This window comes from Carlito syrichta, unplaced genomic scaffold (genome assembly GCF_000164805.1).
Source record: "Carlito syrichta isolate Samal-C Ts95f unplaced genomic scaffold, Tarsius_syrichta-2.0.1 Scaffold136067, whole genome shotgun sequence".
In the NCBI taxonomy this organism is placed as follows: domain Eukaryota; kingdom Metazoa; phylum Chordata; class Mammalia; order Primates; family Tarsiidae; genus Carlito; species Carlito syrichta.
In genome coordinates, this window is record NW_007080163.1 from 27,168 (window position 1) to 44,718 (window position 17,551).

General features: G+C 43.7%; 1 protein-coding gene across 1 annotated transcript; it reads right to left on the reverse strand.

The window, feature by feature from the left end:
* Window positions 1-4,396: 4,396 nt before the first annotated feature.
* Window positions 4,397-17,335, reverse strand: KCNV2 (potassium voltage-gated channel modifier subfamily V member 2). The gene is made up of 2 exons (XM_008049711.1): window positions 15,760-17,335; window positions 4,397-4,994 (listed from the first exon to the last, which is right to left on the reverse strand). Exons 1-2 carry the CDS (start codon window positions 17,131-17,133, stop codon window positions 4,713-4,715), a joined length of 1,656 nt encoding a protein of 551 aa, XP_008047902.1. The 5' UTR covers window positions 17,134-17,335; the 3' UTR covers window positions 4,397-4,712.
* Window positions 17,336-17,551: the final 216 nt, after the last annotated feature.

Genomic DNA, 17,551 nt, shown 5'->3' on the forward strand with positions numbered 1-17,551 from the left:
ATGTCTATTTCCAACATTGTATGTGCTGGCCTGAAAACCCTTCCTAGCTTCTGAGCCAGAACTGGAGAACTGTCATGTTTTCTTGGTTCTGCTCCCCCACAAAAAAGCCAAACACTTCTTTTGAAATGCCACCAAGAAGGCAGATGCAACCATGAAGACAGAAGAAAGTTCTACACTGTATTGTACATCTGCATTGTCCAATATGGTAGTCTCTGGCCATATGTGGGCATTCGATTCTAAAATGAAATTAATTTAAAATTTTAAAAAGCTTAGTTCCCAAGTCATACTAGACACATCTCAAGCGCCCAATAGCCACACATGGCTGGTGGCTATTGTGTCAGACAGTGCATAATAACATGTCTATCATTACAGAAAGTTCTGTTGGACAGACTGATCTAAATCCTTGTACATAACACTGGATGGTCTACAGGACTGGCAATGGGATTCAAGAGCTATCTTCACCCCCAGCATCCTCTCCTCAATGACAAGTCACTCTACCTGGTCTTGTACAGTTTTCCTGGGCTGCTGGCAAAATAGTGATGATGATGATAATGATGATGATTATGATGAAGATGATGATACTGACCCATGTTTATCTAGTCCTTAACATGTGCCAAATAGTGTGCTAAGGATTTAAAATATCTATTACGCTATTTCATTACCACCACAAGCCAGTGAAAGACATTATCATCTGCTTTATAATGATTCAGAAACTGAAACTCAGAGAAATTAAGTGATCACATAACTATTAGGTTATGCCCTATGAAACTGCCAATATTCAGTCAATTTTATGCAAATGGCAACTTCATATGATTGAGTCATTATAAATGGCAGAGTCAGGTCTCAAACCTAGACCCAAAGACCATGTCAAGTTCAACGTGGTTAAGCCTTTGTGACTGCCTTGAAAGCTCTATCATAGAACAGTTGAAGGATTAAGTGAAATAATGTTGGTTTTGTGCCTGGTACACACTGGGGCTTATGAAATGTTCTTTTTGTTTCCATCTGTTAGTCTTACTCTCTGGGGAAGCAGTCCACAGCTGTCTGAGCAGATGTGGCCCGTGAGATTGAGATTTACTAGATCCCCTCCCAGGGACCTGGAAAAGTCCATCTTTGTCATCAAGACCTCTCCCAGCCCTCTTCCCATCCATCCCTACTTGCTTCTCTCAGGGAGTGTCTTTGGTAGGGCAGGTCTGGATCATTCTTAGAGAAAGCAGAGGAGTGATGGGCATTCGCCACACCCCTTAACAACCCCTGCAGATGTATTTCATTAGAAAACCCCTCCCCTAGGAGACCACATAAGGAACAGGAGGCTGAAGGTGGACAGAAGAGGTGGCTGCTACACTGAGCTGTGCCAGGTGGTTATATAAACTGTATTCCAGACCTCCTGCATGTTGTAACTTCATTTGCATAATAGTATCTGGCAAAATTTCAAGTCAGTCGACTTGAAATTTCTCTCTCTTTTAACTGGCAAGAGGGGAGAGGAGTCTCCCTCGACTGAGGGGTCTGCTGTTTGGCTGAGGTTTTAGGACTTGGGGTGGTTTTTATCAGTATAAGTAAATTTTGTCTCTCAAAAGCAATAGTATAAGATTGCCAGATTTAGCAGAAGAAAATGTAGGACACCCAATTAAATTTGAATTTTAGATAAACAATATTTTTTTTTTAGTAGAAGTATATACCATACAATATTTGAAACATACTTCTATTACAAATTATTTTTTGGCCAGGCTTGATGGCTTAGCCTGTAATCCCACCACTTTGGGAGGCCGAGATGAGTGGATTGCCTGAGCCTGTGGGTTTGAGACCAGACCAGGCATCTTGGCGAGACCTCATCTCTACAATAAATCAAAAATTAGCCAGGTGTAGTAGTGCATGCCTGTAGTTCCGGCTACCTGGAAGACAGAGGCGGAAGGATCTTCGGAACCCGGCAGGTCAACGCTAGGGTGGCTGTGAGTGTGCCATGGCACTCCAGCCTGGTTGACAGAGTGAGACTCCAACTCAAAAAAAGAAAATTATCTGTTGTTTATTTTAAATAACAAATTTATCTGGTGCTGTGTACCTCCTCCAAAATTCAGGTGTTGCCAATTTGATAGTTCTAAGAGGTGATTATACCATGTGGGTTCCTGCCTCCTGAATAAGGTAAAGCCTTATAAAAGAGACTTAATGCAGAGTTTGGTGAGCTTGTCCTTCTGCCATGTGGGGATACAGTGGTCCTCCTTTCCAGAGGATGCAGCAATCAGGCACCATCTTGGAAGAAGAGAGCAGTTTTCACCAGACAAGTGAACCTATACCTGCCTTGATCTTAAGACTTCCTAAACTCCAGAACTGAAAGCAATGCGTGTCTATTCATTATAAAGTACCTAGTCTTTAGTGTTCTGTTAGAGCACAAATAGGCTAAAACATGCTGACATTCTGTAGTTTCTGACAACCTAACAACAGTGGGGCTTCTGTCCACCCTTCAGAGGTCAGGCCATTGCTGATGATGTTAAGAACACTTGGGAGTTAGAGGGAAGGAGATCCAGATCTGGTTTGCCAGTTACAGCCTCGGTTCATAATCATAGGTTCTCATGGGAAGGCACAGAGAAGTGATTCAGACCTGTGGCTCTCAAAGTGTGTTCCCTGGGACCAGCAGCATCAGCATCACCTGGAACTTGTTAGAAATGCAGATCTTGAGCTCCATCTCAGACCTAATGCATATTCTGGGGATGGGGACCAGCATTCTGCTTTAACAAGCTCTCCAGGTGATGCTGATACAATTTGAGAATCACAAGTTTAAACTTTGAACAAGATCCTTGGAGATCAGACAGACACGGGCTTGAAGCCTAGTCCCACTGTTTACTGGCTTTGTGAACGTTAGTGGAATTATTTCTCTAAACCTCTGCTTCTCCCTAGATTAAAAAAGAACATGATACCTTATTAAAGATTAAATGAGGTTATACACTATATCTACAACCCAAAGTGCTTGTCACTGCAAGACACACACAGTGATTATTCTCATTTTTATGACACAGGTGTAGGTCCAGTCATGCCTAAGACAAATTTGATGGTCTGCCTAGCAAGTTCTAGTTATGGGGCAATCTTTGTGTACTCTTCAAGTGAGCCTTTAATTTTCAAGACTCCAATTTTCAACAGACCTATGGAGGGAGAAAATAATTAAGAGAAAAAGGTTGCACGGAGAGAAAGGACCAACATCCTGTGGGCACTGGTTTTCTAACCCACAGGCCGCCAGAGTGACGGCCACATTGATTTAATTTCCTTTGTTCAGTGTTTGGTCTAGAGCTATTGTCTATAAGGCAGGGTTTCTTTTCCTTCTCATGGTAAGGAGAGGGAATGATGGCCTGACGTGGTGAGGACAGTGTGGGGTCTCTTGTGGTGGTGGTGGGGATTAGCACACTTAGGCATGTTTTACCAGCCAAGTCTGGGTGCTCCCATATTAAGTTTAGATAAAAGTTTCTCAGGTTTGGCACTATTGACATTTTTGGTCAGTTAGTTCTGTGTAACGGGGGCTGTCCTGAGCATTGTAGAATGTTTAGCAGCATCCCCAGCCTCTACCTACTAGATGCCAGAAACCCCCTTCTTTTCCTTCCCCCCGGTAGTGACAATCCAAAACATCTCAGGACTTGCCAAATGTCTTCTGGAAAGTAAAACTGCCTTTGTTTGAGAACCACTGGTCTAGAGAGTCTATTAGATTACACCCACTCAGACAATTTTAACAGCTATATTTATTGAGCATTTACAAATATATCCAATCATCACACTCATATTACATAGTAGATGTTATTACCTACATTTTACAGTTGAAAAAACTGAGGTTTAGAGGGTTAAATTCACTTGCCCCAGCCGGGCTCTGTGGCTCAGCCTGTAATCCCGCACCTTGGGAGGCTGAGCCCGTGGGTTCGAGACCCGTCTGGGCAACTTGATGAGACCACATCGCTACAATAAAAAATAAAAATAAAAAAAAAAGCCGGGCTCGGTGGCTCAACCTGTAATCCCGCGCCTTTGGGAGGCTGAGGTGAGTGGATTGCCTGAGCCCGCGGGTTCGAGACCCGCCTGGGCAGCAAGACCTCATCTCTACAATAAATAAAAAAATCAGCCGGGCGTGGTAGTGAATGCCTGTAATTCCGGCTACTTGGAAGGCTGAGGCGGAAGGATCGCCGGAGCCCAGCAGGTCGAGGCTGTGGTGGCCGGGAGCGGCCACTGCACTCCAGTCTGGGCAACAGAGTGAGACTCCAACTCAAAAAAAGAAAGTCACTTGCTCCAAACCACACAATTAATAAATCTGGGATTCTAACCAATGTTAGTCTAACTCCAAAGTTTGTATAGTTCCTGCTATAACACTCCCTCTCTCTGGAAAATTAAGATTTTCTTTTTTCCTTAAGGAAATTCTTCTCAAGTCAACTCAAGTGCAAAAATATTTATTGAGCTAGATGCCATGAGAAGCTACAAGAGAAAATCTAAGCTGTTGCTCTTCTCAAGTTTTCAACATCAGTGTCATCGGGAAAGACACACTCACATACAATACAGTTAAAGAGCAATATAAGACATTCTGAGTCTGGGCCAAAATGAGCATTTCTAGAGGTAGAACTTTGTGAACTGAATGCCCATTGTGTATGTCTGCTTCATGTATCCTTTTGATGTCAATCGTGATGATAAAACAAAACAAACAATGCAGCCTTGAAGTACATGGAACCTACCAGCCCGTGTCCTACGAAATATTAATTATCTTGCCTTGGGATGGGCTGTGAGTTGCTTCCAGATAAACACTCAACCATCTTCTTTCTGGCTCTCTGCATGAAGTTCACATCTCCCCTTTCCCTGCGTATGGCGGTATACTCGTAAGCCTTGAGCTTACTATAGTAATCAGAGAATTTGTTGTAGAGGATGGAAATGGGCATCCCATTGAGAATGATCCCAAAAGCAATGCAGAGGAAGGCAAAAAGTCTGCCCAGGTGGGTCTCTGGGTACATGTCTCCGTAGCCCACGGTAGAGATGCTCACCTGTATAGGAGGGAAAGCGGGACAGAATTGTTAGCACCATGAGGAGGGAAAAGAGGAAAGGGAAAAAGCAGGCAGGGAAGTGTCCTGTGTCTCCCAGCAGGTGCATGTGGGATGTGTAATGACTCCCCACGGAGCCAGCTTTATTTATTTATTTTTAGATTAGGAAACATAGTTTATTTAGAGAGTAAATTAGAGAAAGAGAAAGAGGAGATTCATCTCCTCAAGGTAGGGAGGGGGGCCAAAGCCAGGAAACATGGCCTGGCCATAGCTCAAGGGGCATATGGCCACACCATACCTCAGCAAGGCAATGGTCGGAGCCAGCTTGAGAAGGTTCTAGAAAGTCTACCTGGAGGACCTGTATCATGGAAAGAACACAAGCTGAAAGACTTTGGTTTAATCCTGACTATAACTCATGTATGGTTTTATATATGATATGGGGGAGATAATAAATACCTACTTGAAAGCTGTTGTAAAGAGCATTTAAAATAATATTATGTTAAATTCCTGGTGTATAATGTGCTCAGTAAATGTTGGTCTTTGCCTTCTCACCTCAGCCAGCTTCAGGACAGGGGGTACCTATCTGATGGATGTATTGGAAAGAGTTTGGGGTTAGAACCATTCAAACCTGGGTTCAAGTTCTGAATCTGACCCTTTCCAGTTGAGTGACCCTGGGCAAAACTTTCAGAGTCTCTTTTAGGATTCTTCATATAAAACAGGAGAATACCACCTAACTCTCCAAATTCTTGTGAATCCCAATAAGAAAATGAATATAAAGCACTTAACACAGTACTAGGTAAACAAAAGGCATTAAATTTTTTAAAACGCCTACACTGTCTTTCATTCATCTTTAAAATGAAGAAAATTATAATACTTCTCAGAGTTGTTATGTAGTTCAAATGAGAGATTTGGGAAAGACACACTCACATACAATACACACACTCACACACTTTACTGCAAATGTCTAGAGAAACACTCATTATTTTGTGAAGGGACTTTTGTAAGACATCACTGACCAAAAATATGTTCACCTCTGCATGAAATACTTCCTATCACTCTTGTCACACTGATTTAAATCCCACTAATTGGAGATTTATTTAGGTTAACAAGCTTCTGTTTGAAAATGCAGATACCCATGGGACTAGTTATCACTTAGTGTAGCCAGAGAAAACCCTGGGAAAATCCCTTGGAGACTGTTTTTTATGCCTCATGTACTCCTTTGATCCCCAGACTATTGGCTAAATTACTAGAAGCCTTTTAAGCAGTGCTGTTGCTGACAATTGTAAAAATTTTGCATTGCACAACTCCAGGGGGCACTCTTGGCTTCATGTATTTGTAGTTGTTGCCACAATTTTCCAGCAGATGGCAGTAAAGTGTACAAAGTCACCCTGCTGACCCATACTGAGGTGGCCTTTAGCTTAGAATTATAAACACTTGTGGTGAGGTAAGGCTTAGTTTGAACTTCAACAAGGGGGGCTGGTTGATTAGAATGAAATGGAGAAATATGCCAGCTGGGCAAACTGGGGGAACTGATATGAACCACAGCTCTAGTCCATGAAAAGTAAAGCTGGGCTCGGTGGCTCAGCCTGTAATCCCATGCCTTTGGGAGGCTGAGATGAGTGGATTGCCTGAGCCGCGGGTTTGAGACCCGCCTGGGCAGTGAGATCTCATTTCTACAAAAAAAAAAAAAAAATCAGCTGGACGTGGTAGTGCACGCCTGTAATTCCGGCTACTGAGGCGGAAGGATCGCCGGAGCCCAGCAGGTCAAGGCTGCAGTGGCCGGGAGTGGCCACTGCACTCCGGTCTGGGTGACAGAGTGAGACTCCAACTCAAAAAAAAAAAACCAGTAAAACAGTGCACTTCCTCTATGGGGCAGGTGATTGGCCACCTATCATTGCTCCATCTCTTGCTAGAGACCTGCTGATAGTGGAAGAATACAAGCAAGCATCCAAAACAGGTAGGATGGTATAGATGAGGTGAAGAAAATAGCGACTGGGTTAGACTTCATTGGTTTGAATCCACTTCCCAGCTGAGTAAGTTGGGCAGGCTACCTACATTCTCTCTGCCACAGTTTCTAATTTTGACATGTGAGGAATCTACTTCACAGGGTTGTTATAGGGAGGAGAGCCTGGCACAGGTTGTGTGAGCAATAATACAAGTACACATATCATATAGGTAAACCCAGGGATTTCCTCTCCTAAAGCTGGCCATTGCTCAGGAGAGGCAAAGACCAACATTTATTGAGCACATTTTACGCCAGAACTTTATGTTATGCTAATTAGACTCACAAGCTGTGAAAACAGGCTCATCCTTGACTCTGCTCTCTGGCTCCAGTAGAGAATCTCCTTTTCCTCTCTGGTCCAAAGGATGACTTAAGGCAGTGACAGAGTGAGATCATGGGTTAATCTCAAAGTCTGCTTGTCCGTGTCTGTGTGTGTGTGTGTGTGTGTGTGTGTGTGTGTGTGTATATGTGTGTGTGTTTCTTTTGACTGGCCACACCAAAATTAAAAGAACCCGAGTCAGATCTCTATCCATGTGTGTGGAGAACAATAGCTTTCATCTGTCACTAACACCATCACATACACCTCTGTACAAATGTTTAGCTCAGTTCAGTCAATTTTCCCTGGAGGAAGCCTAAAGGGAGTTTGGACATAGGAATAAGTAGTTTTAGAATATGAAACGTCCACGAAAGTCCATTGTAGAGGCCTTGAGGAAACAAGTCACTCAAAGGTCCAGTCACTCAAGGGAAGGGGTGAGGAGGGCGGGAGGACACAGAAGAGGGAAAATAAGACAAAATGCTTACTTTCAACTTTTGATCAATCCCCATACTGGCTTTCCTTCACGCTCAAGCCCAACTTTTTTTTTGGCTGAACTTTGAGTGAAAAGTCAAAAGCAAAGAGAATTGGCTTAAGGAAGAGTAAATATTTGATATGCATAATGCGGTCCAAATATTTTTGTATATCTTGGATCTCTATTTTTAGAGAAAAGATCTCTTCTGCTAGAAGGTTATGTGTGACTAGTACCCAATAATTTCTTCAAAATGTACAGTACATTTATGCATTGTCTACTTTTATGAATAATTTGGTTCAATAAGTTATCTGTTTCTTGCTCCCTGACTCCAGTAGGAACTCAGGATTCCTTGGCATTAGGGAACTTTTTCTCCATGTTCCATGGCCAAACCATTTCTCCCTAGATGGGCGTTTAAAAACTGAAGGCCCCAGACTGACCCAAGTGACCTCATAGAGTAAGTTCTCACATTAGCAAGGGCTGGGTTTGAAAATGTGACCCAAGTTTCTGTAGTTCATTTTAATATCCTGGAAAACAACTATGTAGCTCAGCAATGCTGTGAACTGAAAACTTACCATTCTGCTGAAGACTTACATATTTTCCTTAGCCTTGTGTCCCAAAGCCAGAAAGTGACCTTCTACTAGCAGTTTACTCACTAATCAGTGTGTTTGGCCTGCCAAACATTATGAGGACAGACATCAGATTTTCCTCCAAAACTTCAGAACACTTGGATTTCTCATTTAACAAGGAATGTGTGTTGCCCTCATAATGAACTAAGTATAGATTAAATCTTGGCACCCAGTAGTACATGCATCTAGGAATTATAATCCCAGGGAATAAAATGTATTTTTCAAAATAATTAATAACCTTTCTGTTTTTCCAAAGAATTGGAGGTGGTAAAGATGAACTGTTTTTGGCTAAAATTGTTATACAACTCAATGCATGTTGTCTTTCAAAGGATTCATCTTCAAAGGCTATACTTATCCATGCCACTGTTGTAACAAGTATATTTAGAATTTCTCTTTTGGATTTTAATCTTCACAGAAGATTCAGTGGCAAGATCTTGATACAAGTAGTCCTATCTATCTTGACAGTTGACTCTAGGTGCCAATCTTTTTTTTTTTTTTTTAATTTACTGCCTTGATGTCTGGTTTGTTGCATGTGACCAGTCATTAGGTGCCAATCTTAAGCTCAAATGTCTTTTAACTATTTAAAAATATTGAATCCAGCCTCAAAAAGGGTGAAGATTTAGCACTATTACAAAGGTTTTACAGGCTCTGAAGGTAATTTCTCAGTGGAATTCAAAGAATGTTTTGTTTAGTGAAAGCATTGTTAGAATGAAGTCCAGAGTGCCCACCTTGAAGAGAACAACAACTCTTATCTGTATATAACAGTTCTGATATGTAGGTAAATGGTACAAAAAGGGTGAGATGTGCACAAGCTAAAGCAAAACCACAAATGCAAGTCTGGGATCTATTAATCTATCTACAGAGTTACACAGTAATCAACCCTCCACATCCTCAGTTTACTAAGTACTTCTCTCTGCCCTCTGTAATTCTGTCATGCTCTACTCAAATCATACTGGTCAACAGGAGGAGCATTCTTTAAAGACATAAAAGGGGACCACTCTAAAATCAAGAATCTACAAGATCAAAAATCGTAACAGTGTCCAAGAGCCTCTGCCCCATTTATAGTTCCTGTGTTATTTCTGAAAGAGCTAGGAGAACTCCAACACCTGTGCCAGATATTTATCTGTTGTCTGTCAGTCCCAAGGCTGACATCCTTGTGTACTCTTTTCTGTAATTCTACTACTGGTTGTCTGCAAATTACATTTCCTAGATTCCCTTGCCCACTGTCTTCTGGTATTCTGCCAATGAGACACTCTTATGGGGGACTGGAAGGTGAGATGAGGACATAAGGGTCTCTATTCTGGACTCCAGTTTCTGCCATCACTCCTCCAATAGTAGCTGACAGCTGTGGCTCAGGCATTTTTCGGCACTCCCAGCACCAGCCTCATAGTACCAACTTAAAAGTCCCTGTGATACTACACAGAGGTTCCTCCTCTGGACTTCTAGGGCCAATAGCTATTCCTTGCAGTCACTGATCTCTGGATTATCAGTTTTTCCTTTTTTGCTCTTCCAGTCTTCTAACACTTATTTATTTCCCTGTATCAAATTTCCTGTTTAAAATACCCATCTTGGTGTGTATTTTCCTGACGGTAACCTGACTAATTCACCTTCCAACTGAGTCTCCTCAGAGCAATCACAAAAATAAGTAAATGTCAGTCATCTTGTAAGTGCCACACCTAACTGTAAAGAAATGATAACATGATTTAGGAAAACAAAGATGGGAGCAAGGTCTCTGGAACACAATTATTTTGGTGCCTCAGCTGGAGACAAGTTTTCTTTTTGAGAAGTTAGTTTTTGAAGGAATGAGTTCATGCCACAGTTTCCTGTTTAGTTTCTATGGTTTTCACTTGCCCTGAAGAGCTCAGAAGGAAATGATTTGTTGAAAGTCCATTTTCTACTTAAAAACATACCCACACAGGTCAATGATTACTGCTTCACCATAGAGCTAATTGTTTTTGTAGGGTTGTGCCATGTGTCTCTCATTCCTAGGCAACTTGGAGAGCCCCAAAGTGGCTGGAGCTGCCCCAGGCGTGAGCCTGTTTATCTGGATTCTCAGAAGCTCTCCCATGATGGAACAGCTGATCCTTCTGTATGTTTCGTAGTTTCTCTTGCTTCCCCAGTAGAGAAGGAATCACTTCTGTTTTATTTTCCCTTCAAATGAATCTGCAAGCAAAGGTTATTGCTTCCATGTGATAAAGACTATCAACTAGTCAGATGTGGTAGCTTCTATTTATTACAGACTTACTACAGGCTAGCATTTTACATATGTTTCCTATTACTTTAGTGCTCACAAATAACCTCCATTTGACAGACAAGTAAGATGGGGTCTATCTTAGATCCTAATGCATTTGCATTTGCAGACATAAGTGTCCATGAGGGATTTGTTTTGCAGCTGCAGGAGAATTCACAATAATGAAAATTACTGTATTCCTCCCAAAACCTTGAGTTGGAATTACAGAGAAAGGTTGCAGGATCCTTGGCATAGAGAGAGGAAAGATTATTAAAAGCAAGTCAGATTTGGGATTGTTGAAAGAACTAAAATTACACAAAGAATGGATTAGAGAATCTGTCTGTAATGTGACATGAATATTCCACAAAGGAGACAGCCTCAGAATGATGGAAGAAAACATCAATCATATTTTCCTTTACCTCATTTAAAATTTTTAGCTGTAGCTCAAGTTTGTGAGTGTAACTCAGTTTGAGTGTATCCTTTCTGATGTGTATAATACTTTGAGCTGTGATATACTGCAGCAGTAGGAAGATTATATTATTGAACCTAATTCTTTATGTCTTTCTATACCCAAGTTCTTTGCCATATAACTTTGCAGTGCTTTCCTATAGTGAGTGGATTAATCTGCCCTGCCCTCTGACTCTGAGTTTGGCCATGTGACTTGCTTTGGCCAATGAGTTGAACAAACGACATCAACAGAAGCAGCTTATAATAGAGTGTTTGCATGACTAGGCTTGCATTCTTCCTCTTATCCTTTGCTACAGCCATGGCTACATGGTTGCTGGAGGATTGGGGACATGTGGCCTAGTGTCTCTCTTCATGCCAGCTGATAATCAGCCATGTGAATGAGTGACAACAGCCTTATGAATGAGAAGAATCTTCCAGTTGAAGCCCGACTAAATGCTGATCTTTAAATTCATGAGCTAAATAAATGCTTGATGTTTTAAGCCATGAGTTCTGGGGTGGTTTGTGATGCATCATTATCACAGCAATCAATAACTTCTGACATATTTATAAATAACTGAATATATAAACATCATGGGTATGTGCTCAAAACTTTTTAAAATTATGAGGTATGATCAAATAAAATGCTTCGAGACCACAGATCAAAGTTATTTTTAGGAATCCTCAGATTCTCATGTCTGTTTAGTCATGTGTATTTAGATGAATTTCTTCTAATCATTCAATTTTATCTCAATGGCATCTTCTCCAAGAGGGCTTCTCTGAATATCTCATTAAAGATAGACTCACCCAAATCACTCTATCCTATTATGCTACAAAAGACACACCAATATCTGAAATTATTTATCATCTGTCTTTCTCCCCTGGAATGTAAGCTCCATGAGAGAAAAACAAAAACAGACCAAAACAAAAAACAAAAAAAAAAAACCTTTATCTTTTCTTTCTTCTATTACTCTGTATCCCTAGTGTTCAGAATACTACTTGGAGGTACTTCAAATCTTGTTGGAGCACCAAATGCCTGAGCCACAGCTGTCAACTGCTTTTGGATGGAGGATGAATGAATAAGGCAGATAATTGGGGTTCCATGAAAAATTTGTCTTAATATCTTGCATCTTTTCACTTTGTGTGTACATATAGAAAACAAGACCTTTTGCCCACATCATTTTGATGGCATTTTTTTCTTTGCTGTAATGAGCATGTGGACCATTAATATACATTATAATATAGTATAATACAGTATAATTAGAAGTTCAGAGAAGAACTGGATTAACAACATATCAGTCCTGAGGAATAAAGAAGTCCTAGGATATTCAAAGAATATTGCTCCTACTGTTTTCATAGATTCGTTTAGAAACAAATACAAGTTATCAGTCTTTAATTGATAATGACTCACTTTGGTAAAAACAATCATTGGTAAAATTTGTTATGATAAAAACTGGTGATTCGATTTTTGTAAAATTTAAGGAAAACATTGACCTTGAGTAAAATAATCTTAGTTAACATAAAAAAGGGGATATTTGAAAGTATTTTTTTTTTTTGAGTTGGAGTCTCACTCTGTCGCCCAGACTGGAGTGCAGTGGCCGCTCCCGGCCACCACAGACTCGGGCTGCTGGGCTCCGGCGGTCCTTCCGCCTCAGCCTTCCGAGTAGCCGGAATTACAGGCATGTGCCACCACGCCCAGCTGATTTTTTTTCATTTATTGTAGAGATGAGGTCTCGCTAACCTCAAACCCGTGGGCTCAGGCAATCCACTCACCTCAGCCTCCCAAAGGCGCGGGATTACAGGCTGAGCCACCGAGCCCGGCCTATTTGAAAGTTTTATACTTCACTGCACATTAAACAGATCAGGAAATTAAATAAAATCAATGAATATTCACTTCAGAAAAATTTTTAAAGGAAAAATTCAATATTACTAACATAATTCTTATACAAAAATTATGTTAACATACAATAGGTTAAAAAACTTTTTTGTGTTAAAACTGTAGTACCAAAGAATTCACAGTGCCTATCTATGTTAGCCTTTTAAGATATTTGGTTGAATGGGAATTTGACTCTCAAACTTTGTATTATATCATCAGCATGTGGATTTGCTTTTTTGCCTTCTAGCTTTAGTCACCTCCAAAGTAAATGTCATTTGCTGGGGACAAATTATCCTCCATGAGCTCCATCTGTACACATGGTTTATCTACTATGGGGATGACCTTTCATCACTTGGAATATGATCAGAGAAGCAGCCTTTGGCTAGCTCAATTGGAAGAGCCTAACGTCATCCTGTTGTTGAAGAAAGCTCACAAATCCTGGAGTACATAAGAACTCTCTGCTTTCAAGGGAAGGGAGACTCATTGGACTGTAGACCTTTACATGTCCAACCTCCCCTTTTAGAGGTGAGAAAACTGAGAACAGGGAGGGAGGGAGTGAGGGTTCACAGTTAATTATTCAGAGTCATGGTTAATAACTGGCAGGTCTGGGACTGGAATCAGGTTCTCTAAATCTTTCATCATGCTACACTACACTTTGTCTCAGAAATTCATAGCAGACTGTAGGTTCTGACATACACAATGTTAATGTTGAAAATATCTACTTTCTTTTTTTGACTTGGAGTTTCACTCTGTCACCCAGACTGGAATGCAGTGGCACCGTCCCGGCCACCACAGCCTCGATCTGCTGGGCTCCGGCGATCCTTCTGCCTCAGCCTTCCAAGTAACTGGAACTACAGGCACGTGCTACCATGCCCAGCTAATTTTTGATTTATTGTAGAGATGAGGTCTTGCCAAGTTGCCCAGGCGGGTCTTGAACCCGTGCGCTCAGGCAATTCATTCACCTCGGTCTCCCAAAGTGTGGGATTACAGGCTGAGTCACTGAGCCTGGCCAACAATATCTACTTTCTAACATGGGAAAACCAGTTATATTTGCTTAATGACTTGAAAGGCACTGCAAACAATTTACTTAAAAGAGAAGTAAGGAAACAATACATCCAATTCTTTCCCGTATATATGCCAACTAATTCATTGATCTGAGAAAACCTGATTAGCATTTATTTCCAGGATTCTATCTACTATACCAGAAATACAGATATTTGAGTAAATGGTGTAAATTATTTATTTATTTATTTTTATTTTTTGAGTTGGAGTCTCACTCTGTCACCCAGACTGGAGTGCAGTGGCCGCTCTCAGCCACCGCAGCCTCAACTCGCTGGGCTCTGGCAATCCTTCTGCCTCAGCCTTCCAAGTAGCTGGAACTACAGGCGCATGCTGCCACGTCCGGATAATTTTTTTATTTATTGTAGAGATGAGGGCTCGCCAAGTTGCCCAGGTGGGTCTCGAACCCGCAGGTTCAGGCAGTCCACTCACCTCAGCCTCCCAAAGGCGCGGGATTACAGGCTGAGCCACTGAGCCCGGCTGGCGTAAATTATTATAAAAAGGCAAACACCAAAGGAAACAATGATAATAATCACTAATACACTAATTGTGCAATTAAGCAAGGCATGCAAAAAGCCTGAATGATGCTGGTGTGGAAAGGCCATGGATTTTGGAGTTGGATAGACTTTAGTTTCTCAATACTGGCTCTGCTACCTCCAGCTGTGTGTCTATATTTACACTCTGTACCTCAATTCTTTTAGCTATAAAATGAAGCAATAATACTGGGAACTGAAAGAACTTTAGTGAAGTTAGTGCAAGTTTCAGTTTTAGATGTTTCTTTCCATATTTAATTTTTTTGTGTGTGAGTCAGAGTCTCACGGCCACTGCATCCTTGACCTGCTGGGCTCAGGTGATCCTTCCGTCTCAGCCTTCTGAGTAGCTGGAACTACTGGCATGTGCCACCACGCCCTGCTGATTATTTTTTTTTTAAATTTATCATAGAGACGAGGTCTCACCCAGGCTGGTCTCGAACCTGTGGGCTCAGGCAATCCTCTCACCTCAGCCTCCCAAAGTGCTGGGATTATAGGCGTGCGCCACCGTGCCCTGCCTCTACATTTAGATTTAACTGGAACCAGAGACTGTGGGATTTGAGTTAAGTTCTACATTGTTTAGTCAATCTCACCTTATTCCCTGTGTAAATCTACACTTCAAACGCTGAAGCCCCTTCTAGTTGTCCTTTTTTTTTTTTAAAAATAATGCTCATAACCATGAAACAGGGTTGTGATGATGAAATAAGATAAACTTCATATACCATTTAGGACATTGGTTGTTCATTAAGTGGTAAATAACAATAATGATAATGAACCGTCCCATATCCATGAACAATAAAACCTCCTTAAAATCTGCCTGTCAAGAGTTTTTTTTTTTTTAAGTTTTTTTTTTGTAGAGACAGAGCCTGCTACATTGCCCAGGCTTGTTTCCAACTCCTGGCCTCAAACAATCCTCCTGTCTTCGCCTCTGCCTCCCAAAGTTCTAGGATTACGGGTTGAGCCACTGAACCCGGCCTGTTAAGGATTTTAAGACTAAATCGAGATTTGGATATTTCGGGGGTAACAGAGACTGTCTTTCCATCCTCCCAGCCCTTTGCCATCCACTGCTATTTTGTTAGCTGCATGCAGCAATGGGGGGTGGGGGAGGAAGATCAAAGGCCAAAGCCCGATGGTTGATAACCAAGGGAAGGGAGGAGCACCTCTCTGCCGGGCTGGGGAAGAGGACGCAGAAGCCCAGGGCCCTGGCACTCACCGCGGCCCACCACCAGGAGTGGGGGATGCTGGTGAAGTTGGTGCCGGGCACGTCGTGCTCTACGGAGTAGACGGCGGCGGAGAAGGCGAAGATGCCCATGGTGATGAAGAGCATCAGGCATCCCACTTGCTGGTAGCACTGGCGCAGCGTGAAGCCGAAGGCGCGCAGCCCGGTGGAGTGGCGCGCCAACTTGAGGATGCGGAAAATGCGCATGAGCCGCATGACGCGCAGCACCTGGCCCACCTTGCCCACGCGGCCCACCGTCTGGCCGCTCTGGTGGTCCTCGCCGGTGAAACACTCAAGCAGCAGCTGCAGGTAGAGCGGCAGGATGGCCACCAGGTCCACCAGGTTGAGGGCGCTGCGCGCGAAGCGCCGCAGGTCGGGCGTGGAGGCCAGGCGCAGCAGGTACTCGAGCGTGAAGAAGCCGATGCACAGCATCTCCACGTGCTCCAGGATGGGCCGCAGGTCCGGGCCGCCCTCGTCCTGCTCTCCCTGCTGCTGCATCTCCTCCACGGTGTTGAGCGCCAGCGCCACGACGGAGATGAGCACGAAGAGGCTGGAGGCCACCCCGATGGCCTTGGCGGCCACCGACGAGAAGGGCTTCTCCATGAGGTTCCAGAGGCGGCGCCGCTGGGGCCCATAGAAGCGCATGTCGCGGAAGAGCTCCTCGGCCTCCTCGGCCTGCGCCTGCGCGCGCAGCTCGCGCTGGATCTTGAGCTGCTCGCTCAGCTCGTCGCGCCGTTCTTCGAAGCAGATGCGGCAGCAGCGCGGCGTGTACTTGAGCCGCACGCCCCAGTAGCCCAGCTCCTCCAGGAAGCTGCGCGGGCACAGCCCGTCCAGCACCAGCAGCACGCCGGACTCATAGAAGTTGTAGACCAGCTGGAAGACGGCCGGGTCGCGGTCGAAGAAGTACTCGTCCGTCCGCGCCTCGTAGTCGTCGCACAGGCTGAGCTGGCGGCTGCGGCTGGTGGAGGCGGCCAGGCGCCCCAGGCGCGTCTTGGGGTAGCCGGCCAGCTCGCAGTAGTCCAGCTGGTAGCTGTGGCCGCCCACATTCACGTTTAGCGTGGTCGACAGGGCAGGAGCGTCGCTGTTGCTGTCAGACTGGGCGGTAGGGACCTCCTGTGGCTTCTGGTCCTCCTCGGCCAGGTCGTCCTTCCACTGGTCCTCCTCCTCCTCGTCCTCATCTTCCTCGATGTAGTAGTTGTAGTTGCCCTCGGTCCACACTGGGATGCTGGCCTGGGAGCCGGAGCGGGCCCCCACGGAGCACACGCTCCTGCGGTGCTGGCTGCCCCCTGCGTGGGGCGCGTCCTCATTCTCCGTAGTATTCCAGGGTTTGTAGCTCCAGGACCGTCTCCTGTCGCTCTGTTTCAGCATGGCTGCGGGAGGCGGATCCCTTGCTTTTCCCTCCTGGCTGTGGTAGGGACCCGGGCCTGCTCACTGCCTCTAGGAGGATCACGTGGCCTGCACCGTCTCAGAGAAACCAGCCTGGACCAGCATACCTAGCAAACCTTTGCCATCAGATAGGCCCGTCTTCAGGCCCCTGGCAGGACAGCACAGCCGGTGGGTCTGAACAGTCAGCTGTTGACTGCTCCAATCTTGCTGATAGGGAAGGAGCAAGTGTTAGGAGGGATTTAGAGCCTCTTAGCCCATTTCCTCCCCCTCCCCCTCCACTCTGTGACACAGAGGATGATTATTTGTCTTAAATCTCTAGATAGTCAGAAGAAGGCAGAGATTATTGCTAATAAAAATGTCGTTCAACCTTGCTCTTAGAAAGTGCTTGGTGTATGTGTGA